The sequence below is a fragment of the Meriones unguiculatus genome, chromosome 4, assembly GCF_030254825.1.
Source record: "Meriones unguiculatus strain TT.TT164.6M chromosome 4, Bangor_MerUng_6.1, whole genome shotgun sequence".
In the NCBI taxonomy this organism is placed as follows: domain Eukaryota; kingdom Metazoa; phylum Chordata; class Mammalia; order Rodentia; family Muridae; genus Meriones; species Meriones unguiculatus.
In genome coordinates this window covers 121,629,391-121,646,344 of record NC_083352.1, presented here as the reverse complement: position 1 = coordinate 121,646,344, position 16,954 = coordinate 121,629,391, and the positions used below count along the sequence as shown (strand labels likewise).

General features: G+C 56.2%; 1 protein-coding gene and 1 long non-coding RNA gene across 8 annotated transcripts in view; one reads left to right on the top strand and one right to left on the bottom strand.

The window, feature by feature from the left end:
- Positions 1 to 6,812, top strand: part of Src (SRC proto-oncogene, non-receptor tyrosine kinase) — a 47,895-nt gene extending 41,083 nt beyond the window's left edge. For all 7 annotated transcript variants that reach the window (XM_060382928.1, XM_060382926.1, XM_060382929.1 and 4 more), the window contains 6 exons: positions 922 to 1,077; positions 2,397 to 2,576; positions 3,418 to 3,494; positions 4,011 to 4,164; positions 4,269 to 4,400; positions 4,622 to 6,812. In XM_060382928.1, coding sequence (XP_060238911.1) covers positions 922 to 1,077; positions 2,397 to 2,576; positions 3,418 to 3,494; positions 4,011 to 4,164; positions 4,269 to 4,400; positions 4,622 to 4,830 — 908 coding nt within the window. In that variant the 3' untranslated portion in view covers positions 4,831 to 6,812. The remainder of the gene's footprint in view (positions 1 to 921; positions 1,078 to 2,396; positions 2,577 to 3,417; positions 3,495 to 4,010; positions 4,165 to 4,268; positions 4,401 to 4,621) is intronic.
- A 4,779-nt stretch (positions 6,813 to 11,591) lies between these two features.
- LOC132653752 (uncharacterized) lies at positions 11,592 to 15,871 on the bottom strand. Its single transcript, XR_009591607.1, has 2 exons — positions 14,679 to 15,871; positions 11,592 to 11,927 (listed from the first exon to the last, which is right to left on the bottom strand). It is a non-coding gene; the product is annotated as an uncharacterized LOC132653752 (long non-coding RNA).
- Between the last annotated feature and the right edge of the window lie 1,083 nt (positions 15,872 to 16,954).

Below are 16,954 nucleotides of genomic sequence, written 5' to 3'. Positions count from 1 at the left end.
TGCCCAGCCCCCTCCTCTCCTTCCTCTGCAGCTGGCTGATGAGGAGGGGTCTGCCTTGTGCAAGCTTGAAGGGAGGGGCTGAAGGCTGCTGTTGATTGTTTCTGCAGCTCCAAGACTGGTCTGAACCGGTTCCTGGAGAGGAGGAGGGGGGAGGCCTCTTTGATAAGAACGGTGGAGGGGGCTGGAGCTGGGGTGTGGGGCCGTGTGCAGGGATGGGGCTGGTGCGTGCCTGTCTGTGCATGGCTACTGCAGGTGTGCGCCTCGTAGCTGCCTCCTCAGCCTGGGCCCCGAGCCTCTCTAGGACCAGCTGTCTCTCTGTCCATCTGTTTCTGCTCTGGGGTTCATGTCCCCTGACCAAATCCTCTAGGGAGGGCTGGAACCTTATGATGGAGACCCAAGGCCCCAAGCCTGGGTGGCTAAAGGTTGTCCCATGCCTTCATCTGCCAGCTCCTCCGGCCTCACTTCCAGCTTCCCGTCTCCTGGAGGCTTTTCCACCTGAACAAGTGATCTTGGTCCCTGGCACAGGCCATGTTCTGTGCCAGCTCAGGAACCCCTTCGTCTGGAGTGCCTTCCAGGGCTCCCCAAAGATTCCTAAAGCCTGCCTGGCTCCCCTCTTTCAAACTCTGCTCTGTCACATCTGCAGTCCTGAGAGGTGGAGGGGGGGGAGCTCCCTAGGTCAGGGTCTCACCCCTGCTCCCTGCTGCATCTCTGGCGCTCCCAAATCTGATGGAGAGGGGAAGGAATTAGTGGTTTGGCAGGTGAGTTTTGTGCCACCGCCCCGTGGGGAGAGAGGTATATCAGGAGGGCGTGTGCCTGTCCCCAGAGCTTATGTGCGCTTGCTGCATAGGGCCATCCAAGCTGGACAGGGGGCCAGCTTGCTGTGGACATTGTCTGAGCCCCGTCCTCTGCCTCCATCTTCAGAACATGCTGACGGCCTGTGTCACCGCCTCACTACCGTGTGCCCCACGTCGAAGCCTCAGACCCAGGGCCTGGCCAAGGATGCCTGGGAAATCCCTCGGGAGTCCCTGCGGCTAGAGGTCAAGCTGGGCCAGGGCTGCTTTGGAGAGGTGTGGATGGGTAAGGACCGCGCACCCCTGTCCCCGCCCCAGCCAGACAGCTCAGGGCCCCTGGGCCCCTCTCTCTCTCTGCTGAACAAATGGGCCCTGGTTTTACTCAACTAAACACATGATTACGTTTCCTGCGACCCTTTCAAACCCACATGTAATATATATTGATCTTGCCCTCCCCTCCCTGCCCCCCCTCCCGGCTATGCCCCAGTTGGGGTCCGCACTAAGACTGGCACACCTGACTCCTTGTAGCCCATGCTGCTAGAGGCTGCTCTGTGTACCAGGAGCTGCTGGGCACTCGGCACCATGCTCCTTCAGGGCCTGAGCGAGCGTGCCTAGGTTCTGAGGTAAAATGGGGCTGATAGTAAGTTTCAAGAGTCGTGTAAGCCCATCACAGAAAGAGAAAGTGCTGTGCAGAAGGAGTCTCGGGAAGTCACTGTCCCATCTCCGGTCTAATTGTGCAGCCGCTAGGAGTCCCCTGTGACAGTGGGCTGTCCTAGCCGAACCCGGGCTCCTCTGCCATTGGCAGCTCTCTGCCTACCCAGGGACACTGGTGGTGCCTTCTTCACTGTCCTCCCTTCAGGGGGCACTGGAGGGACTGGGCTGGGGAAGGGACGTGAGGAGGAAGGACAGAGGGAGAAGCCAGCTCCTGAGCTGAGACCAAAAGGAGGGTTTAGGCAGGTCCGGGGTGAGTCTCAGCCTCGGTCCTCCTCAACTGTGATTCTTGGTAGTGTGTGCTGGGGATCTGAGAGCTTCCTACTTCTCCCTGGGGCTCTGCATAGAACAGGAATTGCCATGAAAGATCCGTGGATGGCCTGACGCTAGACAGGCTAGAGAGCTGACCCCGTCTCCCCTCAGACCCCGTCCCTGCGACGAGGAGCACTCCCGGCTGGCTGGTCGGTTCCCCGCCTGGTGCATCGCAGGCACCAAGTTGACCTTGCGTTCTGTGTTCCCAATGGCCCCAGACACAGCCCGCCCTCTCCTCTAGAGCGCTGATAGTGCTCACCCAGCAGAGACAGGGTCATGCAAGTGGAAGCAGTTAAGATGGGACCTTTGTCACCCACATTCCCAATCAGTCAGTGTCCTAGCAGCCACTGTTTGTGACCAGGCTCCAGACCCTCCTCTCACAGTCCTGAGAGGACTCTCCGTTCCTCAAGCCCATGTTATAAGTGAGAATACAGAGTCTCAGGAAGGCCCCTGGCCTTGCCTGAGCCCATGCCATGAGTTGGGAGGCAGGAGTGGAGACAGGCTCGCCAGTGGGCCGGCCTGGCCCAGTGCAGCAGAACCAACTGAGGCCTGTATTGAGCTTGCTATGTCCCTCCCGAACAGGGACCTGGAACGGCACCACGAGAGTCGCCATCAAAACCCTGAAGCCAGGCACCATGTCTCCAGAGGCCTTCCTGCAGGAGGCCCAAGTCATGAAGAAACTGAGGCATGAGAAGCTGGTGCAGCTATATGCCGTGGTGTCGGAGGAACCCATTTACATTGTGACCGAGTACATGAGCAAGGGTAAGGCCTGAGCCTGGGGTGAGCGCCGCTCAGTGCCTGTGCAGGGCAGGAAACTTACTCCTTACCCCAGACCAACCCTGACGGGTGGACAGCTAAGCCAGGGACCGTCTCGCTCCTTTCATAAATAAGCACTGCTACTTTTTTTTTTTTAAGATTCTCTTTTACCGCTGTCAAGACTCCTGTTGCTGTTGGGTGCTGTGTGGCACACACCTGTAATCCTAGTGCCTAGGGGGATCTGGAGTTTGAGGGCAGGCTGACTCTATAGCAAGACTGTCTCAGCAAACAGCAGTGTGGGGCTGGGGCTGCAGCTCAGTTGTAGAGTGCCAGCCTGGTGTGCACAAGGCCCTGGCTTTGGCCTTAGGTTTGATCCCCCTCACTGCACGAGTTAGGCATGATGCCGTAACCCCAGCACTGAGGTAGAGGCAGGAGGATCACGAGTTCAAGGTCAGCCTCCATTGCATAGTGGGTAGGGCGGCTCACTGTGTCTGTCTGTACGGCAGCCACATCACCCCAGACTTCCCTGCTGTCCTCAGCCACGTGGCTTTCCCGCTCCAGCCCCGGGCAGCCGCTGGCTGGCAGCCTTGGTCCTGATGAACTTACCTGTCTCGGGCTTTCCACATTGTCTTTCACATCTAACAACCCCCTGTTTTGCTTGCCCGCCCTCCCCAGCCTACCCTTACCACAAGGGTCCAGTAGGGTTTCTTGGTCTAGCTCCCTCGAGTGTTTGCCTTTGTGTGCTGAACACTGAGTTGAAGTTTTTTGTTTGTTTGTTTCTTACTGGTCGAGCAAGAGGGGGTCTGAGACCCAGGCTAGGCTACAGTTGCTCTCTCTCTCTCTCCAGGGAGTCTGCTGGACTTTCTCAAGGGGGAGACAGGCAAATACCTACGGCTGCCCCAGCTGGTGGACATGGCTGCTCAGGTGAGTTTTCCTCCGCCATCTTCCTGTGCCCTTAGCCCTCAGCCCTCAGGCTCAGAGCGTCCCCTCCAGGAGGCCTGCTTTCATTACACCAGAATCTCACCTTGCCACTCAGTGGCGCCCTCGCAGGCGCGTGGGGTGCTTCACCATATCTGGGCACTGGAGGCACGCGTATACAGAATTAAGAATGAAAATAAAGTATGGAAAGTTTAAAATGACCTGGCGTGCACCTGCGTCTATGGGTCATCTAGGGCCTCTTTAATACCTGCTTCCCTGGCAGCATCTTACTGTGACCTCCCGTTGTCCTTTGCTGTCCCCCTCGGCCACTGAGGTCTGGTCAGCCTTTTCAAGCCAGCACTGCTTGTTGTGAGCTGAATGAAGGTCCTTGCTTGAAAAGACATGGGATAGGCAGGGTGTTTGGCTGTCTCTCTCCCCCCAGGCACGACCAGCCCGAGACACTGGCTTGTACCCCTGGGGTGGGTGTGGGTGGCCCCTGAGCCAGGCCCTCTGTCTCTGCAGATCGCCTCGGGCATGGCGTATGTGGAGCGGATGAACTACGTGCACCGGGACCTCCGAGCCGCCAATATCCTGGTTGGAGAGAACCTGGTGTGCAAAGTGGCTGACTTTGGGCTGGCCCGGCTCATCGAGGACAACGAGTACACGGCCCGGCAAGGTGGGGCCAAGGGGAGCGGCCGCTGGTGTCTGTCTGTCAAGTGGAGAGGAGAGTGAGGCCCTGCCGCGGATCAGGAGTGACATCCGGGCGTATCTCTCCTGCAGGTGCCAAGTTCCCCATCAAGTGGACGGCGCCTGAAGCCGCGCTGTACGGCAGGTTCACCATCAAGTCCGACGTGTGGTCCTTCGGGATCCTGCTGACCGAGCTCACCACGAAGGGACGAGTGCCCTACCCTGGTGAGGAGGCTGCGCTGGTGTCCCTGATCTTGGCCCTAGGGGCAAGTCTCCCCACCCCGGACGGCACCCCTGGGCTTCCTCATTCCGGGCTGGATCCCAAAGAGGCTGCCTCCAGTCAGGGCTCTTGGCCTCAGAGATGAGGTTTTCTGCGCCACGGGCTGAAAGCTGTTCCGGCCCTGTCAGTGTCTGGAGCCATCTCCTCACAGCCCCTCTGTCCACAGGGATGGTGAACCGCGAGGTGCTGGACCAGGTGGAGCGCGGCTACCGGATGCCGTGTCCCCCTGAGTGCCCCGAGTCCCTGCACGACCTCATGTGCCAGTGCTGGCGGAAGGAGCCCGAGGAGCGGCCCACCTTCGAGTACCTGCAGGCCTTCCTGGAGGACTACTTCACATCCACCGAGCCGCAGTACCAACCCGGGGAGAACCTATAGGAACTGTGTGCGCAGGACTGTCGCCCCTAGGCTTTGGGCTGTCACCTCTGTGGCACCCACCTCCTTTCATCCTCTTTCTGGGGCTGAGTTGCCTCGGCAATGCCCCTTTGGAGCATGGAAGGGCTTCAGGGACAGGGGCAGCCTGGAAGGGCAGGTTGAGGCTGGTCCGGTGACTGTCCCGTGGCCTGCCCTGGCTGCAGGCCCTCTCTGTGCATTCTCTGGAACCAGCCTGCTCCTCGCAGCAGACACCAGGTGAAGGGCAGGGCTGTGGGGTGGCTTTCCAACCTCAGCCCACTCCACTCACCTGGCTCCTCCCCACTTTCTTCACCCTGGGTCTGTTTCAAGCTGGCCAAAGAGCCTTTCCAAAGAGGAATGAGGCCCAGCCCTTGGCCTATATGTACTTCCTGCCCTTGGCTATCCTTGTTGGAGGCTTCTGGGTAGAACACTGGGTCTGGAGCTCCCTGCCATGGCTCTCAGGCTGGACAGCCCAAGGCCCAACACAAGTTGGGGTGTGAGGATGAGTACTCCCTCTCAGCCCTGTCCTCCACAGGGAACCTTGGAGATCATTGACACACTGCCCTCATTTCTCTGTTGGAAAAACTGAATCCAGGAGGGGCTGTGAGGTGGGCTTAGCACCTGGTGCTCCCTCTGACTTCCTCAGGAACTAATGAGAACTGTCCTCAAAGGCAGTGGACAGGCTGGGGCCTGAGACTGGGCTAAAGGAGGCAGAGTTCTGCCACCACGGAGGCCCACGGGTCTGTTGTGGGGAAAGGCAAGCAGATGCTGAGCCAGGAATGACGGCTGGACCATGAGGGTGTGGAATGGGCTTCAGTCACAGTGTGGATGGCCTTTGACCTCCAGAGCCAGTGTGATGTGGGGTGAGCTCCCAGGCTGCAGACACAAGCCAGTACAAGTTGAAGAGCTAAGAAGAGCCTGGTCATCCTCCTCCATTTGTCCTGATCATTTCAACCCCTGGCCCCTGCTCTCCTGCCTATGCTGGGACCCCTTAACTCAGGGGGAGGGAGGAGAGTTCCTCGGCCAGGGAAATGAGGGCAAGATTCCTCCCTGCTGTGCACCGACACTGGCCCTGCCCTCTCTCTGAGCTACAGTCTTTGCCCCTGTGGCTATGGCCTCTGCCATTGGCCAGCCCCTGTATAGATCCCGTAGCTGGGCATCTAAGGGGAGCACAGCCCTGGGACTGCAGCCAACTGACTGCTTGGTCTTTGGCTTTTCTGCCCAGCCTTAGGGTAGGTGGCTTCTCTCTGCCTCAGTTTTCCCATCTGTAAGGTGGGCAGTTGATGATTTGTGGCATCTCAACCGAGGGGCCCTGTGTGTGTATGTGTGTGTGTATGTATGTGCCTGTGTGTCTTCCCTTGTGTCCATATTTAACATGTAAAAACACTCCTACTCTGTCCCCAGACATGATCATTTCACTCATTGCCCCATCACAGCAATAATGCCCCTGCTGCCGGGGATTCCAGCCAGCCAGGCCCTGCTTACAGGGAAGGAGGCTAAGCAGGGCCTGCCCTGACATTTCTACTTTCCTCCCATAGTCTCTTGCTTAAGTCTCCCCATGCACCTGGCGAGTCTGATCTTGCCATCCACTTTCCCCAACCCCTACTCTAGCTGCCCAAGGACCTCTGTGTAAGGTGGCCTCAACTTTCAACTGTCCACTTTTCCTTCCTTCATTCCTTCCCCTTTCTTTCTTTCTTTCTTTCTTTCTTTCTTTCTTTCTTTCTTTCTTTCTTTCTTTCTTTCTTTCTTTCTTTCTTTCTTTCTTTCCTTTCTCTCTTTCTCTCTTTTCTTTCTTTCTAACAGTATTTTGTAGATTTCAGATGACTATGCAGAGGCCTTGGGGACCCCAGCTCTGGGCAGGGCATGGGGATCCCACATTCCACGGCCCAGGCTTGGGGCGGGAGGGAGGACCCAGAACTGGTTGTACATACTTTGCATACTGTCTGATTAAACACAAACAGACCTCAGTTTGGGCCGCCATTTATTTACCATCTACTGTCTGCAGGAAGGTCGGAAGCATCCCGGGTGTGAGGGAAGATAGCAGTTGTGGGCCTCCGGCCCCGAAGATGGTGCTTCCTGCTGGGGAGTGATATGATCAGAGAGGGCAGACGCTGCACGTCTGTACTTATCTGAGGATCTGGGGGAAGCACCGGTTAAGCCAAGGATGCTCGTGAGATGTGGACAGCTGGCAGGGTGGGCAGAGCTGCCTTACTTGTGTGGAATGTGTTCTTTCTGGGGTGATCTCAAAGGCTCCGTGTGTGAGAGAGAGAAAGGCCCAGGTGAGCTGTGGCCACATGCACACAGAGCTAGGTGTTCACATCCACCTGCATGCAGCGCTTTCTCTAGCGTTCCCTTTCCCTGTCAGCCTTTCCTCCCTATCACCCTCTGCCCATATCCAGCTTCTCACTCTGGGCCTGGGCTTCTTCTACTCTGAAAATCTGTTTACTCTTACAAGTTGGAAACTCCTGATTCAACCTTCAGAGGCCACAGAGCACCCGGCGAGTCTTTCCTGAGCCCTGGAATCTTCCGGGGCCGTCATGGCTGTTCACCAAGCTCCATCCGCTGGACCAGATGCCCCCTTCCCCGCCCAGCCCTAGCCCATGGGGCAATGTCTGTGCAGAGAGGGAGGCAGTGGCCTCTTCTCTTTCTCCCCACCAGTGCCTTTAGGGGCTGTGCACCTGAGGGAGACAGGGACAGGTGCAGACAGCAGAGGGAGCCATGGCTTGGCCTGGGCCTCCAGCTGCTTCACTGGCCTGCTTCCGTGAGTGAGGCCCCATGACCCTTTCTGTCGGGGATGTTTTTCTTCCAGGAAAAGGCTTCCTTGTAGCAGGAATAATTTAAGTTCCTTCTTGCAGAGTGGGACAGTTGAGAAAAGCACAAAATAACAAAACAAACAAAATCACTTGTATCGCTTGTATCACTTGTATTCCAGACTCCTCTGCCCCTCGAGCCCAGTGGACAGGGCATCTCCCCGGGGTGTGTGCAATGCCTGGCTGCTCACCCTTCTTGTCTCTTGGGTCTCTTTGTCTCTGTCCCGTGGCTCACAGTTGAGCTGCTGGCTGGAGAAAAACTTGGAACAGAGGTCCAGCCTGGGCTCGGCACTGCCACATCCATTGCAAATGTGCTCATGGGGGGATCGTGGTAACGGCTCACGGCTCGCCTGCCAGCCCTCTGTATCCGGCCATTGTGCTCATGCCTTCCTCTGGGGGGTGCACCTGCTGGGTGTTGTGGGTGTAGGATCTAGGGTGTGTATGGGTTGTAAGGGAGGGTGTGATGTGGGGGTATGCGTGGGTGTGTTCGGTGTGTGAGGTGGAAGGGTGTTGCGTGGGTGTGTCTGGTGTGCGTTATGTGCGGTGTGGGGATGTCCTTAGGTTACATGTGGTTTTGGGGTGTACATGTTTTGTGCGGGGCATGGGGGTAGTGTAGTGTGTGTGTAAAGGTGAGGAGGGGGTGTCTGCCCTGGAGTGCTCGAGCTGCCACATGACCTGCTGTTCCCTTGCTGCTCCATGTAGCTTTTCATCTGTCCTCTGTTCCCTTCCTTCCTTCCTTCCTTCCTTCCTCTGAGAATTCTCCAGCGTGTGTGCGCACGCACGCACACACACACGCACACACACAGTGTGTCTCTTTTTGTCTGTTTTCTTTCCCGCTTTTCTCCCGTGGAGTCCAAACTGTGGTTGGCAGAGAAAGAGACCCTGACAGGGACAGACAGACTGTCTCTGTGGGAAGGTGCTGTGGAGACTGGATTTGGATCAGCGTGCCTGGTGTGCATCCTCCTGTTCCCCTGGGAAGCGCCACGGGTCCCGGTGTCCATCTGTCTCTCTGCAGGCCACCTCTGCCAGTGGCTTCCTTTTCTTTTCTGAGATATTTTTTGAAATTGTAGTTACACTATTGCCTTCCCTTTTCTACTTCCAACCCCTCCCAGGCACCCACACCCCTGCTCTCTCAAACTCAGTGAGTTTCAGGACAACCTGGGCTACACAGAGAAACCCTGCCTTGCACAAAAAGTCCCATGTCACCACTCTCTTTTGTTTGTTTGTCCCATACCTAAGGTAGGTAGTGTATGCATGTGTGTGAGTGGCACCTCTCCGACTCTATTACCTAGGCCCTCACTCTTTTGCCCTGTCTCTTTCTCATTCATTCATTCATTCCACAGACAAAGCCATGTGGCTCTGGTGTCTGCTGGTCTTTGATGGATGGAGCAGCTCCATCTTGTCTCCTGCCCTGCAGGCCTGGGTTTCTGCAAAGCTCTTCAATGCCCCTGCCCTTTGGTGCCGCCTTTCCTCTCTCCAAGCTCCGGCTCTGGGGGCTCTGGGGGTCACGGCCATTGGCTGGGGCAGGGGGGAGGTTGTTTCCTTTTCCTTCCGAAAACACTAACAGTGGAGCAGCTGCTGCCACCCAGCTGTGCGTGAGAGAGGGCGAGGGGCGGACAGAGGTCCGCATCCACTCTTCCGTCCTCTCCCTGCCTCCAGGGAGCTGCCCAGTTCTGGAGTCAGCACTTAGGGACTGCGTGCATGTGTGTGTGTCGGGGTGGGTTACGGGGGGCTTCACTTGCCCACTTCCTGCCGGTTTCCAGGTCTCCCTCCTCCCTCCTGATTCTTCCAGATGTGCAGGCCTCCCTCACCGCCCCTCCCCCCTCCCCCTCTGTTTTTGTAATCTGCACAGCCTGGAAGCACTCTTGGGCCTCCCTTCCTCCTGTGTGCTAAAAAAACTGGCTCATCCATTCCCTCCGTGATGCAGCCCCGACTGTGATTTAGGGGCTGGAAAATAAGCCGGGCCCACCAACCACCCTCTGTCTAAGTGACAACACGACAGAGGCAGGAAGTCCCCGGGGCCGCAGCAGAATGGAGACAGGCCCTGAGCTTGTCTAGATGGCAGAGCAGAGCTCCAGGGAAGTGAAAGGTTGATTGTATGTGTGTGTGAACGTGTGTGCATGTGAGCTTGTGCTGGTGTGTCCATGTCCGTGTGTGTGTGCTTCCTTGGGCCTGGATTCCCCTTCCTTATCCAGCATCACCGGAACTCCCACAGTGGTGTGTGAATCCCCTGAGTGTGGTGTGGTTGTGTCTTGTACCGTGGGAGTTAGTGATGTGTGGAGTGGAACCTCAGCAGCCAGGGGGGTACAGGGTGGCACACAGCGCCCATGTGTCAGGGTTGTGATGTGACTGTGGACATGTGTGGTGTGCAACGCGTGTATGCTGCCTCGGTGTGCGATGCTGGGCCTCTCCTGTGTCTGGCTCCAGCAGGATTGGTGCCAGGACTCCTTCCAGGACACGGACAGACACGGAGGACTGGGCCCTGCACTCTCTCAGCCAGCCCTCTCTGCCGTTCTCATGAGGCGTGGCGGTGTGGCTGGCTCTCTCTCCTGCCTCCTCCCTGTCTCCTGCAGCTCTGCCCTAGGTCAGGGTTCTGTGTCGCCTGCTCCAGCACTGATGAGCTTCAACTGAGTTGTGATTGCCCAGTTCCTCCTGTGAGTCTGCAAGCTCTTTGCATCCACCACCGCCCCACCCCCACTCCAGGCCTTGCTCAAGTCCCCTCAGGGATGGACTGTGGGGTCAGGCTACAGCTCTCCTCCTGTGCAGCCATCGCCACCCTTCAGCTTTGGGGCCGCTGCCACTGGTTGGGAAGTTTTTTTTCATTCCCATGGCTCTTCAGGAGGCACTCATTGGGAAGCAGTTGTGTGTGTGTGTGAGAGAGAGAGACGGAGATGGACAGACAGACACGAGAAGGGTCCCCGCAGCTCCTGCCTTGTGGCTGTCACGCCCAGCTCTATGGCCTGTGCTCGCCCCTCCACACCCTCAGGACCCTTTGTCCTCCCTGTGTCCCGGTGCATGTGTGTGGTAAGCTCCAGACTCCGAGCCTCTCCCTGCCTTGCCTGTCTCCAAGGCTCTTCTGAAATCTGCCTGGCCCTGCGTGAGCCGCATTCAGAGAGGTGCGCGTGTGATAAGCCGCCTGGCAACATGCCATCTCTGCCACGTCCCCTAATCCTTTGTCCCACCCTGGGGTAATTCTCTTTATATTTTCCTTCCGTCAACACGTGCTGAGCAGCTCCTGTGAGGGTGTGGGTGAGGCCCAGCTGCTGTCGGCTCTGCCCTGCTTTCTCCTGCCTGCAGGCTGGCCCCAAGCCTCTCCACAGCCTTTGGGGCTGGGGGGGGAGCATGCTCCCAGGCTGTGTCCAGCGTTTGCTTATGCTCCACAGATGTGGTTCAAGACCGCCCCTGCACCCCATTCTTCTGTTTGTGAATTTAGGGTGTTTCTGTACATGGTCACACACATGATACAGTGGGCATGTGGCAGTCAGACAGGACAACCTGAGAGAGAGTCAGTTCACCCACCTCATGGGTTCTGGGCATCAAACTCTGAATTCCCTGAATCCCCCACTTCTGTTGACATTTGTTTTAAATTCCAAACTGCTAGGGTGTTTTAAGTGAATATTTACTTAGTTATTTAGTGGTGTGTGTGTGTGTGTGTGTGTGAGAGAGAGATGCACACATGTCTCATGTGGAATTCAGAGGACACCTTTTTTGAGGTCTCTCTGTGTAGCCCTAGCTGTCCTGGAACTCACTGTGTAGACCAAGTTGGCCTTAAACTCACAGAGATTCACTGCTTCTGCCTCCTGTGTGCTGGGATTAAAGACATATAAATTCTTTCTGTCTTTTCTTGAGATTTCTCAGAAAGCACTTTTACCAGCCATCTCACCAGCCCCTGGGGTGCTCCGTCCCACCCTTCCACCCCACTGCCCACCCACACACCTTGTTTCTGTGTGTAGTGATCCAGTGTGTTTTGTTTTGGTTTTTGAGACAGGGTCTCACTAGCAACCCATCTGGTTTGGAACTTGCTCTGTACACCAGGCTGGCCTTGAACTTGCAGTGATTTCTGTCTTCAGATGCTAGAAGCATTGAGGGATTACAGGGATGCTCCACCATGCCAAGCTTGTTTTAGCACCGTTCCCTTCAGAGCTTCTCTTCCTGGTGCCTCTTTGTCTTTATTCATTCAGCTCACAGTTTTCGAATGTGGCTCCATAAGTATCGACTCCCTCCTGTCTGATTCTGCTCCGTCCCCAAATTGCATTGAATTCTGCCTCTATGCTGTGTGTCAGAAGAAGAGAGAGAGGAAGAGAGGGAAGGAGGGAGGGGGAGAGAGAAAGAGGGAGGGAGAGAGGGAGAATATGGTTCCTCACCATCTTCCTCCCTCCCTGCTTCCAGACCTCTGCCTCTGTCTCTTTCTGTCTTCCCTCTAGATATTTTCAGGAGAGCCTGGCTAGATTTCTCCCCCGGCTACTACTCCTTTCATCACTCCCCTTGCTGTCTCTAAGGGGTGGAACAGGATTTTGGCCTCCATCTTTCCTATCTGTTGTCCATCTACTTTGTAAGCTCTTTGCTCCCCGGTATACTTGGCTTTTCAGTTGGGATCTTGGAGTCAAGCCTCAGACTCACACGTCTATCCTGGGTCTGTCTTCCATACCCAAGAATGTCCCCTTAGACCTCACTCCAGGAAGACTTTGTCTAGCTCTCCTTCTTAGTCCCTGACCCAATGGACTTTGTGCTAACTCCTGACACGTGGCCCTCACGAGCTTGCAAGGCTTCTGCATCCTCCCCACCCTGTTGTAATTGTCCTCCAGAAACTTCAACCCAGCCTTCCCTACCCCCAAGGGCCCCTTCTTGCTCCTCCTTTCTCCTTGCCTACCACCGCTGTCCCTACTCCAGGGTCCAGGGCTCCGCAGCCCCTCGTAGGAGCCACCCTGATGTCTGTCACCTCAGGGCAGGTCTCCCAGTATTCCTAACTTACTTCTACGTCTCCCCACCTCCATGTTGGTCCTGCCTACAGGCTCCCACTATAGCCTCCACCACCCCACTCAGAACCCCAACTTGGCTAAGACACCCTCTATATCCTGTTTATGCGGTTCCTCCCTCTCCCCAGTATATGCTGCCTCCCCCCACTAGGCCTGGCTTCCTGGACATCTGTCACCTTGTCCAGGGGCTACCTGTGCTCTTTCCACCTGGTAATGGGGCGTTCAATGACTGACTAGTATGTGTCAGGCAGCCCAGAGAGGTAGACATTTGGCTTGGGCTGGTATGTATTCTCCACCTCCTCTGTTTCCATTCCCTTCCTTCCTTTCTCTGCTTGTTTCTGGGGTGTATCTGGTGGCTGCCAGCATCCTCATGAGCCCTTATCTGTCACAGAGGGAGGGACAGCGAGCTCTCGCCCCACACAGAGGATTGGGGTGTGTTGGAATATGTCGCTGTGGGTCAGCCACGCATGTAACTTGTCAGTGGGCACATGTCTGGCACTCCAGGTGTTACAGTGCAGACAGGGCTGGCCATACTTGCCCACCTGTGTGTGTGTCCCTGGTCAGTGCAAGTGGTGACTTGGATGTCTGTGTCTCTTGTCTGGTCAGGTGATTGTGTGTCCTTCCTTTTCTCTGTCCGTGGTGTGTCCGCCGCCCTGCCATCCTGCCGACGCCTTCCTTGTGCCCATCCTTCCTTGCAGCCCCTCTCCTGGGGGCTTTGCTGGGGTGTGTATGTCAGTGTCTGTGCCTGACGGCCTCACAGACGAAGAAGTGCGTCAGAGCTCTGCCTGAGATGCAGAGTGTGGGCTCAGCTTGTGTGCGTCATCCAGAGCCCTGGTGGAGTGGGGGGTCTCATCTCGCCTTGCGGCTCCCGCTCTACCAGCTCCCTCCCTCCCTCCCTCTCTCCCCCTCTCCCCCTCCCTCTTCTCAAGCTTTCCTCTTCTTTCCTGCCTCTGTTTATGCCCTGTTCTTCCTCCCCAGAGCTCCTCACTTTGCCCCCTCTGATTGCCTCTGTGAAGAACTTCTGGGGTTCACCTGAATATTCCAACAAGTCCCACAGGGTTGTGGGGGGATGCTCATGATCTTTTCTTTCCTTCACCTGTTCTCCCTAAGGTCTCTGGGGCACCCCATCACAGAACCCAATTCCCAGCAGTAACTGCTACAGCGTGCGGAGAAGACTCTTCAGCTCTAGGCCGGCTGTCCTTCCTTGCCTCCAGCCTCTCCTGCCGTCAGCCCCTGCTTTCCTTTGCCCAGCCTTTCCTGAAATGTGACAAACTGCTCCCACCTCAGGTCCTCGTACCGTTCTCCCTGCCTGGAACCAGCTGACAGAGGTTTGCCTGCCCTACTCCAGTGTTCCCTCCTCAGAGAGGCCTTCCCTAGATTCCTTGCCTGGCTTCACGCCTCTCACATCAGTCTCTCATTGCTGTGTTGCCCCTCCCCCCATGGCTCTCCCTCTCTAGTCTGTCCCTACAGATATTTTTCTCTCAGGGACCAGCATCCTCATGAGCCCTTATCTGTCCCAGCTCCCTGAGCCTCCGCCTTTCCAAGCCTCAGGGCCTCCACACTTTCGATGGTGCCACCTTCCTGTCCCTACTTGTTGAATTCCAAAGTATTTTTGCTATTTCTTTTTTAATTAAAAACTTTTTAATTGAGATGAAATCCATACAACCTAAAATTAGCTTCTGGAGGTGAACAGCTCAAAGCCTTAGAACCTTCCCAGTATGTGGGGCCACCACCTCTGGCCAGCCCTCCTCCTTGCCTGTCCCTGGGAATCTTGTCTGTCACCTTGTAACTCCGGTGGGCATGGCCCCACCCCTGTGGGAGGCTGGAGGTTTCCTGCTTCACTCCTTCCCAAGGCCCATGACTTTTAGTTCCTTCATGAGCCATACTCTGGCCACCCTTGCTGGGATGACCCAGGTCACCCAAGCTGCCTCTGGACTGTGGCCCTCTGAGGCTCTTTTCCTTTGCCAGTCTCTCCTGCTATCCTTGGCTGACCACCTAGCCCTGATCTCTCTGTCACCATCTTCCGACACCAGCTTCCCCAACATACCCTTCAGCCCATTCTGTTTCTTGAAGCTTTGGGGTAGGTGCAGTTCAGATCTTGGCCTGGTGGTGGCACACTTTCCATACTTCACCCTCCTTTGTCACCGGCAGGGATGGGCTGGCCACCAGCATCCAGAAGGCCAGCTGTACACCTTGCCCTCAGGACCTTTGCGCCTGACACCTTCCTTGGCCGCAGGGTCTAGCCTGACCTGCCCTGGGCTGCCGTCAGGCTGCAAGCCCCCTCCCCAAGCCTGTGGGTGGTTTCCGATGCTCTGGACCCCTTAATTCTCTCACACCCATGTTGTTAGCATCTTTCCTCTGAGGTGTTCCAGGGAAGAGCTTTCAGGACAGCCTCTGCCATTCTGTGTGCTGGAGGCATCACGGTGCCACAGGCCACTTAGTTTAAGCACCCGTAACAGGAGGGGCTTTCCTTCAGCACCTGTGGAGAAAGCTGTTGGGAGAGAAGCTTGGAGAAGAGGGATGGGTCCCGGGCCAGCTCTCCTCCCTCTCTGCCCCTTTCCTGTGTCTTAGTGTTAGCTGGATGGGTCTGGACTCCTTGAGTGGGCATCAGGGGACACTGCTGCATACTAGGTCTCCCTTCTCTCAGTAGGACTGTCTGTCTGTCTGTCCGTATGATCCTTTCACTGTACTGTTTTCTTCTCTGCTCTGCTGTAGCCCAGGGTCCCTTTCCACTGTTTAAGGAGTGGGGGCTGGAGGGTAATTGGGTATGCAGGAGTCTCTCTGGCCTTCTGCAGGGCCTCTTCCTTTAGTTCCCTGGGAGCCAGGCTTTCATCCTCCATTCAATGTGTGTGTGTGTGTGTGTGTGTGTGTGTGTGTGTATGTGTGTGTGTGTGTGTTCTCAAGTGCTTTTTCCCTCCAGTCCTTCTGTATACATAAGGTTACTTGAGAGGACTGCTGTATGATGTCTCCTCCCACAGCTCTCTGGCCCCTTCTATCTGCACCTGCGTGTCCCCCACTCCTTGCTCCTAGCCCCCTGTGTGTGGGCTGAGTTGTCAGCGCCTCTTCTTGTTCTGTCTTCAGTCTCTCTCTCACTCTCTCTCTCAGCTCCCCACTCTTCTCCTCTTGGCCTGACTCCTCCCAGCTCCCTTTTTTCCAGATGTACCACATCTGACTATATCATGCCTCATGGTTCCCTCACTCATTTCCCCCTCAGGTTCTTTTTTCTCCTTTCCATCCAGTGCTCACTCTGTGTGTGTGTGTGTGTGAGAGAGAGAGAGAGAGAGAGACAGAGAGAGAGAGAGAGAGAGAGGCAAACAGAGAGACAGAGAGAGACAGAAAGAGAGAGAGAACCTATTGTTTCCTTTCACCTTTGCCTGCCCCGAACCTCCAAGCTCCTCCAGGAAGCTCTCTTAGAGTCCTGTCTTCTTGCTGCCCTATACCCCACTGTGGTTCACTCCTGGATGCCAAGTTCTTACCACCCCCACACTGCCCCCTCCTCCTGAGCTATGGGCACAGTCGCTCCCTTGGTGGCCAGCCATCTCTCCCATCCCCTAGGAAGCCCCTACCAGCTCCTAAATCACTCTCAACCCCCTCTCTGCAGCTAGTCCCTTCCGGCCAACCTGACCTAGCGGGAGAAGGACCTTCGTGACTTCCTCGGAGACCTCGTTCCTCTGAGCTCCCTTTGCAGATCAGAACTGCCCCACTCCAACCACACCAGCTTTAGTGTGTGTGTGAACAGAGCTACCTTCCGGTCCTTGGGGCTGGGGCAGGTGGCTCCTGCTCTTGCAAGTCTGAGTCCTGGGGCCTGGCAAACGGCTCTTACTGTACCTTCTTCTTTCTGCTCTCCTCCCATCCTCCCATCCTATGCGTCCTGGGGGCTCTGGGACTCTCTTCTGGAGGACCCTTGCCTGCCCTGGCCTCTGGCTCAGACTAGACCTAATACCACAGTTGACGGGCCCTGAGCTCCAAGGGGACAGGATACAGCCTGACCTAACTCCGAGACCTGCACACAGATGATGCATAAACACACTTGCTTTTGTGGAGTGAGGGCTACACACATGGGGTCTAGGGCTCCAGATCTTGTCGGCCTACTTCCCCCTGAGCCTCCCTCTCTTCAGTCCTCCCACACCTGTGTGCTCTTGTTCTGAGTGTGCGTGCCCTGGCATGTGTGTGTGTTGGGGGCTCCCCTCCCTCGTTCTCTCTAGCTTCCCTTTGCTCTGCACCATTTTTCTTTCCAGGCACGTGGTCTGGCCTGATGTGAAAGGAACAAATCCATTTTTTATGATGGAACATGTAAGAGATACAGAGAGGAAAACAGGATTC